Source organism: Notechis scutatus, chromosome 5, assembly GCF_049901735.1.
Source record: "Notechis scutatus isolate UNSWTSFEM ecotype Mainland chromosome 5, rNotScu1.2, whole genome shotgun sequence".
NCBI classification, from domain to species: Eukaryota; Metazoa; Chordata; class Lepidosauria; order Squamata; family Elapidae; genus Notechis; species Notechis scutatus.
Genome location: NC_142013.1, coordinates 37,101,863 through 37,121,058, shown reverse-complemented (window position 1 = coordinate 37,121,058; position 19,196 = coordinate 37,101,863). Strand labels below are relative to the sequence as shown.

Sequence of the window (19,196 nt, the reverse complement as noted above, 5' to 3'; positions counted from 1 at the left end):
AACAGCACTGAAAAAAGTGACTTATTTTTCACACTTACGAATCCCCATGGTCATGTTATTTACATTCAGATGCTTGGCAACTGGTTCAAATTTATGTATCCTGGGATCATGTGATCACCTTTTGTAACCTTCTGACAAGCAAAGTCAGTGGGGAAGCCAAATTCATTTAACAACAGTGTTACTAATTTAACAACTGCAGTGATTTACTTAAGAAAAGTCGTAAAATGGGCCAAAACTCACTTAACAGATTTCTCACTTAGCAGCATAAATGTCGGGCTCAATTGTGGTTATAAGTCAAAGACCAATTGCATTAGTGAATGGTAGAAAATATAATTGTTAAAAGAAACTTGTATTTCCATAGCACGTTGTTGCTATTGTTATTACAGTCTTTCAAATCAATCATAGTTCCTGGTGACTATATGGACATTTCCATGCAATTTTTTTTATAACTTATAGGCAGTTGTCCATAACAGACCAGACAATTTTAAAAAGGCTGAACTGATTAGCCTCCTCAGTTTAGGAACCAACACTACAGATAGTAATACCTGAGTATTATCTTCATCAGGAAATTAAATGCTTTAAAAAAAAAGCCCTGATATTACAGAGACGGATATTCCTTTAATACTTTTTTGAGAAATTACATTCTGAAATTTGTTTATCATCCAGGTAATAAACAACCAAATCATCTTTCTCATCAGACATAAAGAGGCATATGATATGGAGAAAAATAAAGTGATAGAATTGCATAATTTCATTTCAAAATTCTGCCAAGCAACATGTCTAAGGAAATTAATCTTATTTAAAATGCACTTACAATCTGACAGAGGCATTTGTGTTCATTGACAAGTTTTTCAAGAGATAAATATTCAATCACATCTGCTTCTGCCAAGGCACCTTCTTTGTCTTGTTTATTTGCTAATCTAAGGGGGGAAAAGATCAAATAAAAATATGGTAATGCTACCTACTGCGGTTAAAAATCAATGAAATCAATATGAATAAGCAGAATCTATACAAATAACAGTAAAGACACCAAATATTGTTCTGTAGCCAAACATAAATATTTCTGTTGCCTATTTATTAACAGTTTCTTCTCAGTGGAATAAATACAAATGGTTAATTTATTTTTCCATTATTCTTAAATGTCAGAAAGCCCATCCTGGATGAACTGAACTCAAATAATTTTGTACAGAAGGCAGTTGAAGTTTTATTTTCCTATTATACTTTCTAGAACCTATACCTCCTGAAAATGCTGTGCTTTTTCGAATAATCCTCTGAAAAGCAAATATATGCGAGAAATCATATTGGAAAGTCTTTTATGTGAAAATGCTTAAGTCTAAATCTGATGATCGTATGATAACAATAAGGTTACAATGTTATTTTGTAGGAAAGCAGCCTTATGAGTTTTTTATGAGAGGAAGTTTCACTTGGTTTACTTCAAAATAAATACCCTTAGGAATGTGGTAGAAGTGTTTGTGTAGATCTTTCTTCATAACACAACTATGTCAGAATAAAATATATCAAAAGTCAAATTATAAAGAAAAACTATAAATAACTGTTCTTGCAAATTTGAAACTTGCAAACTGTTCTTAGAAGCAGCTGTAAGTTTACAAAAAGTCCTGTACTTGTAACGGATGGACATTTCCAGGTTTGTGATCTACATGTCTGATAAGGTTCCGAGCTGCCCTTATTTACAGGCAGGTTGCCAGCTCAATAGAGGAGATATGTTTGAAAAAATACGGGATTTAAAATATAGAAAAGCCTATATACAATGTAGTTGATAAGATTGATCTTCCTATTTTTGTTCTTCCAAGGAAAAGTATCAATTTTCATTAGTCACAGCAAACTTATTAAAAAGTTTAGAAAAGTATTTCCATTTCTTAGAAATGAACTACAAACCAGCACATTTAGGCAAATCTTCTTCCCACTTAGACTTATGATTTTTTTCAGTGTAGGTTGAAAATGTCTACATACTGTAAATCAGTGATCCCCAACCTTTTTTACGCCGCGGCCCGGCATCGGCATCAGCTGGCGCCGCGTGCCCGGCACCGGCATCAGCTGGGCACCGCCATCTTTTTTTATGAAAACGTGCTTCCGGTGAGCTTTCTACCTGAAAAAGCTCACCGAAAGCGCTGGCGCCGCTTATCTTTTTGATGAAAACGTGCTTCGGTGAGCTTTCTACCCGAAAAGCTCACCGGAAGCACTTTTTCATCAAAAATGGCGCCCAGCAAGCCAGCGCCTGGTAGGACTTGTTCCGCTGGGACGTCGGTCCGCGGACCGGTGGTTGGGGACCCTGCTGTAAATAGTACTGACAAGAACTGCACTAAAACCTTTGATTTGGAACCAAGAGCATGCTTAGTAAAAAGAAAGTATTCTCTTTGTACTTCACTTATTTTGTTAAGTTTCTCTAAAATAGACTTCCTCAGCTCAGTGCTTTGTTGGACTACAAATGGAGAATACTATGATGTAGAATACTACCAAGAAGCATTGCACAAGAAAAGTGAGATTATACTGTATTTAGAGATATACCCAACAGAAGAGAATCGGCTTCTCTGTAAATTTTTCCCTAAACATAAGTTTGTAAATTTATCTATTTTGGCACTAGACAATTGTTATACCAGAATCATACAAGGATGCTAAATATAGTATGCACTGTTCTTCCCCAGCTAATCTGTATAATTACTCTATGAAATGTATTGGGCTGAGACTACAAGTATAGATTATTCAGAGAGCTTAATGTCAAAGAGGTTTGAGACAGAGACAGAGACAGAGAAACAAAAACCTAGATTTGTCCACTTCATTACAATCCACTATTTTCAACAGTTTTCACAACTGTTTATTTCCTCATTCATTTTAATAATGGTTCAATAATGGAAATAATATATGGAGTTCAACACCATATAAGAATTGTTCTTCCCGACTTCCGGTTTGTCGGCTTCGCGAGCGGCAGGGATTTGCGAAGCTGCGCGATCCCCGCCGCGCTAGCGTTTTTGGGGCTCCGACCCAGCCGGGTACGGAGCTAGGCCACTGCAGGGGCAGCTGAAGGTAGGGGATCCGGAGAAGGGTTTGGGGTGCTGCAGACTCCTCCCTGGCCGGCAGAACCCCTTTTCCCAGGACGCAGCGGCGGTCTGTAATGGCCGCCACAAAGAAGCTGGCAGCCGGGTAAGAATGCGCAGGAGGAAGTGGAGAAAGTGATTGAGAGGAGAAAGTTTTCTTGGCTCCTAGGACTCTAAGACATATCTAATAAAATTCCTGAAAAGTATGACTTTCTGAATAATACCTGCCAGAAGAGGAAAAAAGCGGCTGTGAAGGTGCTGAAAGGATAGCTTTCCCTCTTTTCCTCGGAATAAATAACTGGATATTAAGAAACCTATTTCTTTTAGGTGAAAATTGGTTTTAAGCGATGAGTGGGAAGAGAGAGGATTAAAAGAAAACATTTGTATGCTAAGATTTGTTGGAGCAGATGCCTTAAGGATTTGAAGACTAGAATATATTGCAATAAGATTTTAAACAGATTTGGACTTTCTTTCTCTTGGATTGATATTGCCCCAGAAGGAGAAAGTGAGAATTCTGCCTTGGTTTGGACTGACTGATAACTTTGGGACTGTTTTATTTTTTTTAATTTTCTTTTTGAATATTCTGGTTGTTGTAAGAAGAAAGAAGGGGAAAAGAAAAGAAAAGATTTATAATGGCTCTTTCTGTTGAGGAACTAAGAAAAGAATATGAACAAGCAAAAAAATGGTAAAGATGGTGTGGAAGAAGCTTTCCTTTTCTTAGAAATGGCGCTTATTAATTATCAACAAACATTACAACAGATGAAGACAGCAGAGGAACAAGAAAGAAAGAAAGGAGCCATCTTTAATGAATCTCAGAACTTGATCCAGAAAGAAGGAAGAGAGAAAGAAAAGAAAAGAAGAGAAAAGAAGAAAATTAAAGGACTTAAGGACTTAAGATCTAAAAAACATTTAAGAAAGGGAAAAATAAGGTGCAAAACCAATATGATGATAGTAAACAAAAGGGAAAAGGAATACGACAGAGAAGGGAAGCTGGCAAGGCAGAGGCTAGAAGAAGGGGGGTAGAAAGGTTTGTTGGGAGAAGAAAGAAAGGGAAAAGGTGGAGAAAAGCTACAATGTCTTGAAATTAAATGAAAAAAAGAAACTTTTTTTGGATAATGGATAAAGTATAATTTTTTTTTTTTTTAAAAAAAAGATTTTGCAAGGTACATAAGATGAGATGGTAGTATTGTAATGATTTAAGAGTTGATAAGAGATTAAAATGTTAAAATGTTTAAAAATGATTGGCTTTAAAACTTAATAATAGGGAGGTTTAGAATATTGTTTTAATTAAAGAGTTTAATAAGACTATGGTATTGATGTTATTATAAAATTTTTATTATAGTATCTTTTTTAATATTTGGATTTATTGTCTAATTATGTACTTAATTATGTTGGATGTATTAGTTAGATAGAATGTACCAAGCAAAATCGGATTGGGTATTAGATATTATTTTAAAGATTAATTTGATTAACTTAGGGGGAGATAGAAAGGCATCATACTCTGATTAATGATTTCAGGAGAAACTTATTTTCTTTTTTTTTTATAAGGAATGAGACAAAGGGATGATAAAAAATGGACAAAAGATATAAATATAATGATTCAAATTAAGATGATTAATTAAGATAGAAGTAAGAAGTGTGAAATATGTGGGGAAGTTAATATAGAAGGCTTAGAATGGTAAATAAAATAAGTAATGATATGTAAGATGAGCATGAATATAATTGAAGTCCATGAAGAGAGAGACACCTGGGTCCAAGTTACTTTCCAAAAAGATTTTTTTATGTTTTGTGTGTTGTGTGTATATGTCTTTTTGGGGGGAGAATTAGTTAAAAATTGTAGAAATATAGATTGAGAATAATGGTAACTAAGTCAGAAAGAAACAGATGAAATAATAATAATGATATTGAATAAGAGTAAAGAGAAGTAAAGAGAAATTGAATAAGAGGTTTTGGTATGTTGTATGGAAATGGTTTAAAACAGAATTATAATTTATCTGACTTGTTAAATTGACAATGAAAAAAGGTTTAAACATGTAATGAATAATGACAATTTGTGTGTTTTAAAAATTAATAAAACTTGTTTAAAAAAAAAAAAAAAAAAGAATTGTTCTTCCCGTCCACCACCACTTTATATACTGAATGAATAAAATGATGTGCTGTATCACATCTTCATAGCATTTCAGTTGTCATGTATTGGTTCAGCTATATAATAATAATTTGAAAATACAAACAGATAGCAAAATGGGTAAAACTCAGTTTGCACATAGACCATTTAAGCAAGTTCATAATTCTCTTCAATTCTCAGCAATTTCAAAGAAGTTTTTCTCTGTTAATAATATATTTCTTTCATTAAAAAAAACCTTTTTTATTGCTTAAGCTTTGATCGTTTACATCAAAATTGCAAAAGAATAAAAATAAAAAGCTAAGTAGAAGTTAACAACTACTAATAAAACATTACTAAATCATAAACAAACTTTCATTCTGCCTTCCTCAATATTTCCCTAGTTTTCATTGTAAGTATTTGATGTTCAGGGACTTCATTTTTAGGAAAGCAAGTATTAAGCAAGATATTTTCACTGTAAGCTAGAAATTACAGTAAGGAAAGAGTTAGACAAAACTCTTCCTGGTATTGTCTCATTAGAATAAAATGGCCCGCCTTGGAAGAAAGGTTGTACAGTATCTCTAACAGGAACAACCACATTCTCTAGGAGTAAAGTAAGTAATTTGCTTTTCTACTACAGGGCAATATAACCAACTAAGACTTTCTCGATCCATGGTTTTTCAAGACACACTTCCTAAGTAATTAAGTTCTAGAGAGATTAAGCAAGCAGAAACTTTTAAAACGGGAATTGCATTCCAGATCTATTATGTATGCACACATGGATAATGCAAGTGTCATATCCTTAAGTACAAAACGATACTGAAAAACAGGATTTTTAAAAGGAAGAAGGTAAGTATATTCTGTTTACCATATACCAAATAATAATTAAAAATATGTAATATTTAATGTTTTTAAGATAGTGTTTGTTCTCTGTTAAATGCGAGATTATTTCTGTTGTACATGTTTGAAGAAATATATCACTTTAATACAGAAATGCTAATTTGTTAAAAAGTATTTAATGCATTAAATGTAATTTCTTTTGAAAGCATGCCAGGAAATATATTCTTCCTTCACATACATTTTCCTTTTTAAAACTGGATTACTAAAAAATAAAGAATAGAGTTTGTGGTCTGGACAATGGAGTGACTGACACTCTCATAGACCACAGAGAGATCTTGTTGTGAAGTTAACAACATCACACACAACACTAAGTGAACAATCGTGTGTGTGTTTGTGTGTGTGTGAATAAATCACATTTTGATTTGGAAATGATAATAAGTTTATATACATGTTTGAAAATAAATTAAAGAAATAGAAAATATCCTTTACTAAGACAATGTCTAAACAGGCAGTTGAGGAACTTCAGCATTTTTATTACAGGAATTATGAGAAGGGAAGTGTATGTGTACATTTGTTAACAATGACATCATCTGCTGTGCATGAAAATACTGAATACAGAAACTCAGTAGTTCAGTTCAGCTATCACAAAGGATTCTAATAGTGTTAACATGAAAATTTATCCTAATTCTGAATTATGTATATTATCTAAACAAAATTTATTATAGAAGTAATATTATTACTTCTTCTGCTAAGGCATATTTTCGTCAACATTCTGCTACCTAAATATAGTGCAATGCATTATTATCCCTCCTTTGCTTATAAAAATGTACAAATTATTTTGAAATTGGTTATGAATTATTTTGGTATTTGATTCATCCAATGCAGCACGAAGAGATTAATAACAAGTTTATTGTTGCACTTTGATTTTTGTTTTAATAGACATGATTTTAAAACTTTTGATTTTAGAAAACACCTTTAGATTGAGTTGTGAATCCCATCAAGCCTGCCAAAGAACCTTGGTATATTATTTAAGAATGATACTATTTAGAGTACTCACTCTAAGTCACATTTGACCAAGTTTGATGTAATGGTTGAGAGTGCTAGCCTAGAAACCAGAATACTTTGAGTTCTATTTCTGCCTTAGGCAGAAGTCTCCAAACTTGGCAACTTTAAGACTTGTGGACTTATGCTGGCTGGAGAATTCTGAGAGTTGAAGTCCACAAATCTTGAAGTTGCCAAGTTTGGGGACCCCGGGGCTTAGGCCTGAAAGCCAACTAGGTGACCATGGACCAGTCACTCTTTGTCTGCTCAACCCACAGGGTTGTTGCTGTTGAGAAAATAGGGCAAGGAAAGAATATTATCTATGTTCCCCACCTTAAAATATTTATAAGAAATAATAAAAGCAGGAAAAAATAAATGATACAAATGGTATCTCTTTGGCTACCTTCAATATGTGTAAATAGTTAAAATAAGAGGGAAGGGAGAATCCATAAAATAAATTTAACCTGAAGAATTTACAATTATTGCTCTAAAATTTGCATAATAGTATTTTCCCAATAGTATTTATCACAAGAAAATGGCAGGAAACAAGTTGCTTCTAATGTCATCTTTCTGCTAATTTTGTTTTCATTGAGGAATAGGTGAATAGGGATGCAATAAATAATTTTAGATTTCCCTAGAATGTAATTTGGAAAAAATCATTTTGTATAAACACTGCAATCAATAGAGTTTAACTTTTTTGGAGTAATTTTTAACCAGAAAATATTACCTTCCTTTGCTTCTGAAATGCTCACTTAAGATTCTTAGCATTAATGGTTTACTTAATTGCTGAGGTCTCTGCAACAGTGCTATGCAAAAACTTGTAATGTTAATTATGCACAGGTAGTCCTCGACTTACAACAGTTAATTTAGTGACCGCTCAGTTACATTGGCACTGGAAAAAGTGACAGTTTTTCACACCTACACCCGTTGCAGCATCCCAATGCTTATGTGATCAAAATTCAGACGCTTGGCAACTGGTTCATATTTATGACACTTGCGGTGTCCCAGGATCATGTGATTACCTTTTGCAACCTTTTGACAAACAAAGTCAACAGGGACACCAGATTACTTAACAACCAGGTTACTAACTTAACAACTGCAAATGATTCACTTAGCAACTGTGTGGCAAGAAAGGCATAAAATGGGTCAAAACTCACTTAACAAAATAGCAAAATAAATTTTAGGCTCAATTGTGCTTGTAAGTCAAGGATTACCTGTAATGGAGAAATATTGTATTTGCCTTTCAAATTTACAGCATAAAGTTATCAATAACAGCAGACAAAATATTTGTAGAGAAACGACTCCTCCAATCCTAGGGATGGGAATTCAGAGATAGTATTTTTAATATTGCTCAACAAATATCACATTACAATTTTACTTCTTGAAGGACTCTTACTTTCTTGCTCCCAGCAGCATTAACACAGGTCACAGATCTATGTTGATATAGTGTGATACAGTATTCAAAACTCAGGTTTGTTCTTGCAGACTGATCTAGATTGTTCTAGTTTCATTATAAGCCATTGTATCCAATGACTCTACCTCATTTAACCATTCTGTCTTTCTCTGGGAGTGTTAACTTAATTATCTCCACCTTGTATCATTAGGATCATACATAGTATTTGCAATAAGTATCAACAATGACTTTCCAAATAAAAAGTTGTGAAAAAAACAATATTCAGGCTAATTCAGGCATTGGATATATTTATCTTCTTTTAGAGTATATAACCTAAGGGCAACGTGAGATACTTAAAAGCCTCAGTTCTGAACATCATAGTCCCTCTAGAAGTTGCTGCAAAATTGTATTGATATTTTTTACATGAAAAGCAGATCAAATTATAAATACATTCTAATTTAATGTGACAGTAAACAAAAGTGATGGGATAGTCTTAAATTAAATTTAGTGTATCCCACCCTCCAGCTACATTTTCTCTATTTACCATTCAGACTCCACTATGTCACTCAAAACCCAAGGTAATTTTTAGTCCAAATTATTTATGCATTTCTGATCTACCACATATACTACTTAGAGGCAATGATTATGTAAGAAAAAAGAAAAATATGCAGTATTACTCCAGAAAGGACTATTTAGAGTTACCAGGAAAAGAAAACTTTTCAAGGACTTATAGACCAATTTTTTAAATGGCAAAAAAGTACGAAATAGCTCAGAAAAAAAGTGTTGTTTTTTTAAGGGAGCTTGAAAGGTACTTAGGATATTGATGGCATATTGGTCTATTAATTTTTGCCATCTTATTCAAAAAAACTGGTGATTCCTTATACTGATGCTAAAGGTTTTTTTTGGGGGGGGGGGTGAAGTTATAAAGGTAGTCCTCATTTAATTATCTTGGACAGGGACCATTTGCAGTTACAATAGTAATGAAAAAATAACTTTGTAATCAATATCAATATTTACAATCTTCATAGCATTTCTTGCTCTATCCCCTGCCATGTGTGTGTGTGTTCACCACTGCATTTACTTAGTACCTTTTACCATGTTTTTTCCTACCCTTCCCCACTTCCAGAGTAGAGACATTGCTTTTAAAAAGCTATCTCTTGCTGAGCTGCTTTTTCCGGAGCATGTCCCTAAAAGTGCTAACTGCAAGGTAACAAGCTTAATTGCAGGCTGGCTGCTGCTGCCTGAAATTGACAAGACTTTAATCAGTTACACGCTGAAGGCTTTTGTTTGTCTCACAACTGAAACAGGAAAAGAGCTGGTACTAGTTCTTCCTTTACAATGTATAGCTGCTTACTTCTTTCATCTTCAATGAACACAAGTACAAACATCAATCCTCTTCTTGCTAATTATCCCAGCACTGGGGGAGCATACCAAAGGATGGAGAAGTGGCAAAAAAGAGCTACAATATTTACGCTTTTATCTGGCTTCCTCAAGAGTTTTGGATACCCTCTCCACGGTTTGGGTTTCCCCAGATTTTTGGAGTCATAACTTTCTGACACTATAAAGCAAAGGAAACTGAAATAAAATTGTAAGGACAGTTGCAAATCACATTATTTTTACTTAGCAACCATTTTTCTTAATGATTGAGTTGCTGGTCACACAAGTGTAGTTGTTAAACAAAGACAACCGGTAAGAAGTTATATTGGATTTTGTACTGTTGGGTCTCTGACACCCAGACACTTTGCTCCATTACACTCTCCATGGCACTCTGCCAATGGTAGTGACCTGGAACTAGTGCTAAACATCTCTTAAGTTTTCTCTTTGACAGTGAAGTGTTATCATTTGATATATCAACTAATTGGGAAGGACAGAGATTTCTGGGAAATGCTTCCTACCACATTCTAGGGAAGAAATATTATCTATTGTGGTGGACATAGAAACAGTCCTGTAAATGTTCAAACAGTGATGTTTAAGAATGAGATCATCAGGAGTCTTTCTAGTATTGATACTTCCAGGACTAATTAATTTTTGCAGGAATCGCTTTATGTAAGGAAATCTGTCCTTTCTTTATATCCAAAAAAAGTGTTCCAGTATTGCAACCTGCACAATGGAGTCAACTATTTATTTTCTCTGATAACTGGGAAACTAAGTTTTTGAAAGTTTGGGAATACTGATTGCATTTTTTTTTCTCCCTTTAGTGGATAGGAGAGCAAATAGATATGAGTAGATATGTGCCTCCTTCAATTTGCAGTGTGCCTCTATGGCTACATCATCTAAAAATGAATCTTCTCAAGACTAATTAAAATATGAATGAGAACCCTGTACTAGATCTTTCTGTAAGCCAAGATGATAGAGATATTTAAGTACACTCCTATGATTTCTTTTCTGTAACATAAATTTGAATATTTTACATACCAGTTGATTCATTTTAAGTCTACATTGGCCAGTGGTGTATTAACCATTAAGCAGACTAAGCACGTGCTTAGGGCACCAGGCACAAAGTGGGCACTACAAAAACTTTTATGTAGCCTAAGCTTGGCTTCGTTTGTACAGTATGTACAAAGGAGGGGAGCACCAAGATTTGTCAGTGCTTAGGGCAACAGTGAGTCTTAATCCACCACTGACATTGGCCAACCAGAGCTTGTGCACTGGTGGTGTGAAAACTAAATAAGAACTTAAGTTCTTCTTAATGGCACTGGATCAAACACCTGAATCTTCAAGAAATATTCTAAGCTCCAGAAGAGCAACTGTTATTTTTCTTTCTGACAGAATGAGTGAATTGGCTGAAAGGAAATCTGATGGCTTTACCATGGCTTTAGATTTGTGTTTGTAAGAAAAATGAGTCATGCTCTTTTGATTCCACAGGTGTGCATAATCTGACAGTCTTCTAATCATCACAGGGAAGAAACATTGCTTGTTTGCATCCTATTCTCAAAAAGAAATGCTGTAGCCTAGATTTCTAACTAATGCATACAGACTGGTAATTTCTTAAAGAGAGAAAAATTTTTTATAGAAATAATACTATAATTAAAGCAAAGGTACTTTCTAATTCTGAAGATGAAGTGGTAATTGAAGGAAGTGTGATATATTTTTCCTAGTCATATCAATTGTCTGTATTCAAAATGATGTGTAAAGTACCACCAATGCTCAGTGTTTGGAACAACTTTGGAGAGTCATTTGAAGATGAATACAAGAGTAGTTCTGACAGTGGAAGGGTAAGAAACATTAATTCCAAGTATAGGCATTTAAGAGGTCCACAGACCAATATTTTTAAAAAAAACAAAAGACAAAGAATTCAGGGTATGCTGCTGTAAGATTTCATTCCTTTCCTGCCTTGACTAGCTTATTTCTCCCATAGGTGACCACTCACAGTATAAGAGATGCAAAACTCATTGGCAGTATCTAACCAGCTGAAACAGTTGTTGGGGGAATAATTTGGCATGAATGAAGGTTCACCTCTTCAAATCTGGTCATCTATGATACTCAGAAGTTTCTATTAGTGTACCGATAGACAGTGTTGTATTATCCATATGATTACCAGCCATGGTGGTGTAGTGAGTGGGGGGAGGAGGGAGAAAATTGAAAAGAAAAAGAAAAGAATGGTGAAAAGATAAAATCAGAAAAGGACTTGATGGCAATGTGGCTACAATACTCATAATGAACTCCTAAAACCTTTCATTTTATTTGCATTTTAACTCACCACTTATTTTTAAATTACTTGATTTTTCTTAATGCTTGATTTTTCTTACTTAAAATACAGTAATATGCTACTGGGTCTTATTTTATATAAAGTACACTTGCAGTCATGGAGGAAAGGAAGAAGTGACAATAGATGAAACTAAGGCATTTGGATATGAAGGTTTTTGCAGAGCATTTGTACTGGAGCAATATAGGACTAGATCAAGGGACAGCCTCTTTCTCTTTCAGGAAAGAAGGGATTATTATACTTATTTCTAAAATGTATGGAAGAGATATTAGACCTTTTCAGGTCTTTGGATTAAAAATGAAAAAAGTGCTATGAACACAAGATAGCACCTGTTTCCAATAACCAACTGACCTGAAACAACAGACAAATGCTTGATTCCAATGACAAATACATCCACTTTAAAAAGCTGTAAATAATTACTATATTTGCAACTTCACCCATTCTGAAAAACTGTACAGCCCTAATATATGTGTATTAAAATACTAGTTTATACGTTGATCATTTTTGCCAAAAAAGGATAAAATGCAGGAAAGAAATAACATACCAGTATTAAGATTTGAAAAATAGTGTGCATTTCAGTTTCCATATAGCTTTCGAAACAGCTTTCTAAAACAGATGCAAAGAGTCTACAAGAAATTGTCTGCTACACTATTTGGCAAATTTCTGCAACTTTTCTTTATAAGAGTTTCTGCTGTAGTCTAATATGATTGTGGATTAATAAATGCTAATGCAAGTGATTTTAATTCTTAGGTATACACTGCTGCCTTGGGTTTAATACTTCTGAACCTTAATATATTCAAGAGAAGATGAAAGACCGCCTTCAAGAGCTTAAACTAAGAGCCAAAGAACTACAATTATTTGAAGAGAACAACCATGCTATTAATGCTATTAGAGAGGAACAAGGAGAATTTGAACAAGCAGCTGTTATTTTTGAAAAGGAGCCCATAACTGAAAGGTACTTGCATGAAATACAACAACTTCATAATGACATTAATCGTTTGGCAACGGATGTTCAAAAGTTTAATCGGCAGCAGAAAAGTTTGATGGCTTCCATGAGAAGATTCAGTGTGCTTAAAAAAGAATGCAGCAATACAAAAGCAATTAAAGCTCAAGCAGAGCACATTAATAAAGGCTTGGATGATCTTTCAAAAATAGTGAAGAGGGAAGAAAAAGAATATAGCTCATCATCTGCCCTTAGAAGAGTCCTCCGTTCTCAGCGTGCAGTCCTATTCCATCGTTTCCAAAACATAATGATTATGTACAATAATGCCATAACAACCAAACAAGAAAAATGTAAGGATTTCATTATGCGTCAGCTGGTAGTGGCAGGAAAAGAAGTATCGGAGGAAGAACTAACTAATATGGTTGAACAAGGGAAATGGGAGATCTTCAATGAAAATCTGCTCACAGAAGTCAAGATTACTAAAGCCCAGTTATCTGAGATTGAACAAAGACACCGAGAACTGGTCAGTCTGGAAAATCAAGTGAAAGACTTAAGAGGCCTTTTTTTTCAAATCTCACTTTTGGTAGACGAACAAGGTGAAATGATCAACAGCATTGAAATGGAAATCATTAATGCTCAGGATTATGTCCAAATGTCAAGAGAAAAGTTCAGGCTGGCAGCTAAGTATCGAAAAAAGAATCCATGCAAAACATTGTGCTGTTGGTGCTGCTCCTGTTGCAAATGATTTGTCCTCTGGGCAATTAAAACTAAATATTTAATAGGACTAAAGATGTTATAGGGAAAGTGGGTTTGCTGTACTACTAAGAATATGTACAATTTTTTCACATGATATTTGCTTTCCTTAGTTCCATGTCTCTAATGCAGAATTTGCTGAGAGAAGAATTCACTATACACTGAAAATAAGAAAACGGATCGCATCCAATGTTCACCATGTCCTATTCCTTGCCACAATTGTGAAGAGGGGAATAGTCTTGTCCTTTCTAAATGCTGCTTTAAAAACATGAATGTGACACAAAGGAGTATTATTATCAATGCATTATATTACAGGTACCCGTGAAGCAGCTGTTTGAGACAAGAGTTACAGGAACTGGGCATGGTGAAGAGAAGGACCAGGGGAGACATGATAGCAGTGTTCCAATATTTGAGGGGCTGTCACAGAGAGGAAAGGGCAAGCTATTTTCTAAAGCGCCTGTAGGCCAGACAAGGAATAATGGATGGAAACTGAACAAGGAGAGATTTAACCTGAAAATAAGGAGAAACTTTCTGACAGTGAGAACCATCAACCAATGGAACAGCTTGCCCTCGGAAGTTGTGGGAGCGTCATCACTTGAGACTTTCAAGAAGAGATTGGGCTGCCATTTGTAAGAAATGGTGTAGGGTCTCCTGCTTGGGCAGGGGGTTGGACTAGATGACCTACAAGGTACCTTCCAACTCTGATTATCTGTTATCTATTACAAAGGCACAACTGTACTGTCATATTTAATTTTAGCCAAGTTCCCAGAAATTAAATGCAACTTCTTAGCAATTTTGTTCAAATAGTTTGGATAAAGAAAAACTGCAAACCTATTGTAACATGTTAGGAAGTACAGGAAGTTTTCAGTTTACTTCCATTTGTTCAGCAACTGTTCAAATTTATGACCTCCAACCGTCAGCCATCTCAGTACCCTTGAGATCATGTGATTACAATCCAAGCAGGCATTTGGATGTCCGGTTCATGGTTATATGTCATTTGATCACGTTTGTGACCTTCCTTGCTGTTTTCCCACAAGAAATGTCAATGGGAAAGCTGGCAGAGAAGATTGCAAGTCACCCCAGTAAGATCCCCCAGCTTACCTGCATCCACACGACATGCTCTAAGACTATCTTGCAGTCATAAAGAGCTATGTCATGTGACTGCATTACTTACCGATGGCAATCTCAGTTGCAATCATAACCCCAAGACATGCAGGTCATTAAAAAGCAAGTGGTGGGAGTCCCAAGGCAAGGAGCACAAGGGTGGAAGTGAGGGGAGAGATTGGGAGGCCCAACGCAGTAGTGCTATGAGAGGCTGGGGGGAAGCTAGGGATGTCTTGAGAGATCGAGCATAAGCTGAGCATGAATTGAAGGAGACACAGTAGGGGTTCATTGCAATCTACATGTGAATTGGGGGAAGCTGGACAGAACTTAGGAAGCCAGTGTAGGCTGAAAGTGAGCTCTGGAGAATAAGGAGCTAATGGCAAAGGCTGACACGTGCAGGGTGGCTTACCCAAGTGACTTGTGACTTTCCCTGCTGCTTCCCCATGAATTTTGCTCACCAAAACCTGCCATGAAATGTGGTAAATGGCCATCATATGAGTACAGATCTTTGTGACATAATTGTGACCTGGTTCCTTATCACCCAATAGTGGTCATGGGACTATGGTGCTGTAATGGCTGGAACCTTGGGGATGGGTAATATACTTGCTTTTTTCAAGGCTACTATAACTTTGGATAGTGAAAGTTAGTGATGAAACCACACACTTAAATCCAAAATCAAGATTATAGACTCAGGCAAGCACACTGCTGCTGTATATTAGATATTCACATTGTATACGGATATCTAATCCTTCACATTAATTAGCATCATGTTACTGACGCTGCTAACTGCCGCAAAGCTAGTTCACCCCCTGTGGTGCACCATGGATGAACTAGCAATCTTAGACTGCCAGAACTACTCTATGGTAAAAAGCATTGTAGACTTCCCTGGCTCCTCATTCTATCCACCTCGGAAGGATGGAAGGCTGAGTCAACCTTGAGCCTGGTGAGACTGCCAAACTGCTGGCAGCCGGTGATTAGCAGAAATAGCCTGCAGTACTGCATTCTAACCACTGTGCCACTGCGGCTTTTATATACTTTGCCTCTAAATAAGTCACAACAGAATAATCTGGGCAAGTATACAAATATCCGAAAAACAAACCAATGAGTGTGTTAATACTATGTACTAAAAAGGAAGATAGAAAATTTAGGCATAATCATGGGTAGTCTTGAGAAATGACAGGCCATAACTATTACTCACACTCCAAAACTATATATGACCTTGCTTCAAAGTTATGACAGCTGCAGTGCCACCATAGACATTCGCCTTATGACAGATCATAGGGATGCTGCAGCACCCTCCATCTCTCTTTCCCCCCTATCCCATCCCAATGGAACTTATAGCATTTGGGCCTGCTCCCCAACGCTCCTGGAAGCGGTCACCATTTTTAGGCCCCTGACAATTCCTTGGTGGCTGCTTTCAGAACTTTGTGCGCCAATCAGCTGGCCAACATTTCTTATTTGTAAACATAGCTGCGCCTGCCGTTCTCCTAGTACAATGTAAAAAGCTTTTAACCTTTGTATTATCCAAAACTGAGACTTGTTTCAATAGAAAAAATTAAGCGTCAGTAAGCCTACCATCACATACTTTTTTCTTTTAGCAATGGTTTGTGAAGTATGTCACAAAAACTGGATTGACACTTAATATTAAACTAAAATCAGGTAATTCTCAGATTATGATGGCAATCGGAATTGGGATTTCCATTGCTAAGCAATGCAGTTGTAAAGCATAATGCCATATGGCTACACTGCTTAGCAATAGCACTCAGACTTATATACCGCTTTACAACCCTCTCGAAGTGGCTTACAGTGTCAGCATATTGCCGCCAACAATGTGGGTCCTCATTTTACCTACTTTGGAAGGATGGAAGGCTGAGTCAACCTTGAGCCTGGTGAGATTTGAGCTGCCAAATTGCAGGCAGCCGGCAATCAACAGAAGTAGCAGTACTGCACTCTAACCACTACGCCACCATGGCTTAGCATCAGCAATCCTGGCTATTGTCATGATCCCAGGACCATGTGGGTCATGAAATGAACAGGTAGAGTCCCAAGCAAGGAGCATGGGGGCAAGGGAGTATAAAATGCAGCTGTTGGGTGTATGGATGTTGTGGACAGTATTACAGAATGTGGGTGGGATTATAAATTGTAAGATATAATTCACCTGAACAGTAACTAACCACAATTTCCTGGGAATGGGAATGTAAAGGATTATCATTTTTTAACAGTTATAAGATAACCCACACCCACCCCAGTTCGATGTCTAGAATCTGTATTTATATATAAGCAATCGTTATTCTAAAATGAGTCTTTCATTCTACCTAAAATGATAGCATTTCTTCTTTTTCTGATAACCTTTCATGCACTACCAGAAAAAAAAATTCCTATTTAAATATCAACTTCCTCCACTAACATATAATATAAAAAGCCCTAAAGTCATTAGTTTAGCTTGTGTTAGTTTAAAAAGACAAGATTCCTTTGGTGAATATCTACTGCTTTTAGCATTCTGGAATTACTGAGGTAGTAAAAAAAAATCTAGACTGGTATAAGGAAAATACAGTTAACATATTATACAGGGTTTTATATTCTGTAAGCCATCTTGAGTCACAGTGTGCGAATAGGCGGCAATATAAATTCCATAAATAAATAAATAAACAAATAAATAATAAGGGCTTGAAATCCTTCTTCATATTGCTGAGCCAATTTTCAGCAACCTCGCCAGCACAACTGCTTTCCTAAATAATTAGTTAATATAAAAAGTTTTCACAGCAAATCATTCAAATTATTTATCAATTCTGATGATTTAAAATCACAATTATTTAAATATTTTCAAACTAAAAACATTTTTCAGACTTAGATTCAAACACAAAGGCAAACATTATTAACAATAAGGAATGTCAAATGCCAACCAAAACACTTCAGATAGCAACAACCTATTTGTACATGTAAAAGATTACGTTTATTTTTATGGATACAATGAGTAAATTTTTCTATTGTAAATAATGAGAATTCTTCTGGGATACAAATATTCTCCGGAGCAATTGAGTATTTGGAAATTCTGCAGCAACATGAACTATCTCAATGTTATTACCTGAATTTTCTGCCATATTATAACCAAGAATAAAAGATGAAAGAAATGGAATATGTAAAACCACAGCAAAATGCAGAAGATAATGTTTTTAAAATATCCTTTTTTTCACAAATGCATTATAAAAAAGTTCAAAATACTGCAACCTTATAAGGCTTTTCTACTAAGAACATTTATGGGAGAATGTTATGCATCACAATATTTCTTTGAAAATTCTATTTTTTTTAGTTTGTTTGATAATGTCGGTTCTCAGAAGTTAATAATATGTAGAATGCATCAATTGCACCCTCTTCTGTTGGGCATGCATAGCTCTCTAATGATATTTGTAATAGACCATTTACATTTTAATACTATATCAATCATCAATAGTCAAAAATCAAATAGTCATAATAATCATAATAATAAAATATTTACTACCATAGAAAAGACTAGCATATAAAAAAAAGAGTATACAGAATCATTGTGGACTTTATTTATGTAACACAATTTCCCCATTATGTAACAGTAGCACACTCATTTTCAATACATAATATTTAAATATCTTTAAATTTATGCTACTTACACTAATACAGGTTTCCCTGATATCTTGGGATGTCTTAGAACTTCTGAAATTGTTTCTTTTGTCTCTTCCATTCTTTCCACATCACTTGAATCCACAACAAATACTACTCCATAGGATTCAGCATAGTAATTTTTCCAAATGCCCCGGATACGTTTTCCACCTCCCAAGTCAAAAATTGTGACTTCAAACCATCGTTGTTTAAGTTCAATTTTAGAAAAGCCAACTGTTGGAGCCACATCTTCAGGGGATTCTGGTAAAATTGAAATATACTATGAGAGACAGTTAGATGAAACTTGAATAAGAATTCTGATTTATTCTAATAAACTAATAATGTACTGAATTGTTTGAGTCTCCCACAGGTACAGTTCAAAGAATAGGCAGTATTGAGTTATTTGTAAAAATAATAAAGGATAGATACAAGTAAATAAATAAAAAATATTGCCAACATTTTATATTTTCCCCAAAACAATATACAGAGGCAAGCAGAACTGAGGGTTAGCAATTATGTGGAGCTGGGAAGAAATTACAAGGCTTCATACTTGTAGAATAAGAATAAAGAAAAGAAGCTTGGGGATTACTCCTACATTACACTACTCGTAAATTATACAGACATCTAAT

The 19,196-nt window shown here is 35.2% G+C and overlaps 2 protein-coding genes across 5 annotated transcripts in view; one reads left to right on the top strand and one right to left on the bottom strand.

Moving 5' to 3' along the window:
• ARL13B (ARF like GTPase 13B) overlaps positions 1 to 19,196 on the bottom strand; it is a 42,395-nt gene that overhangs the window by 19,288 nt on the left and 3,911 nt on the right. For all 3 annotated transcript variants that reach the window (XM_026664011.2, XM_026664014.2, XM_087966572.1), the window contains exons 4-5: positions 18,579 to 18,828; positions 815 to 920 (exon numbers count right to left, since the gene is read on the bottom strand). In XM_026664011.2, coding sequence (XP_026519796.1) covers positions 815 to 920; positions 18,579 to 18,828 — 356 coding nt within the window. The remainder of the gene's footprint in view (positions 1 to 814; positions 921 to 18,578; positions 18,829 to 19,196) is intronic.
• STX19 (syntaxin 19) lies at positions 5,712 to 14,103 on the top strand. 2 transcript variants are annotated; one of them, XM_087966573.1, is made up of 2 exons: positions 5,712 to 5,768; positions 12,885 to 14,103. In XM_087966573.1, exon 2 carries the CDS (start codon positions 12,941 to 12,943, stop codon positions 13,820 to 13,822), a length of 882 nt encoding a protein of 293 aa, XP_087822699.1. In that variant the 5' UTR covers positions 5,712 to 5,768; positions 12,885 to 12,940; the 3' UTR covers positions 13,823 to 14,103. The 2 variants fall into 2 exon arrangements, with proteins under 2 accessions (XP_087822699.1, XP_026519808.1); XM_026664023.2 differs by lacking the exon at positions 5,712 to 5,768 and adding an exon at positions 5,869 to 6,003.

What these genes read in the sequence shown, in the direction of transcription:
- STX19 (XM_087966573.1), top strand. Translation starts at nt 12,941, where the DNA reads ATGAAAGACCGCCTTCAAGAGCTTAAACTAAGAGCCAAAGAACTACAA.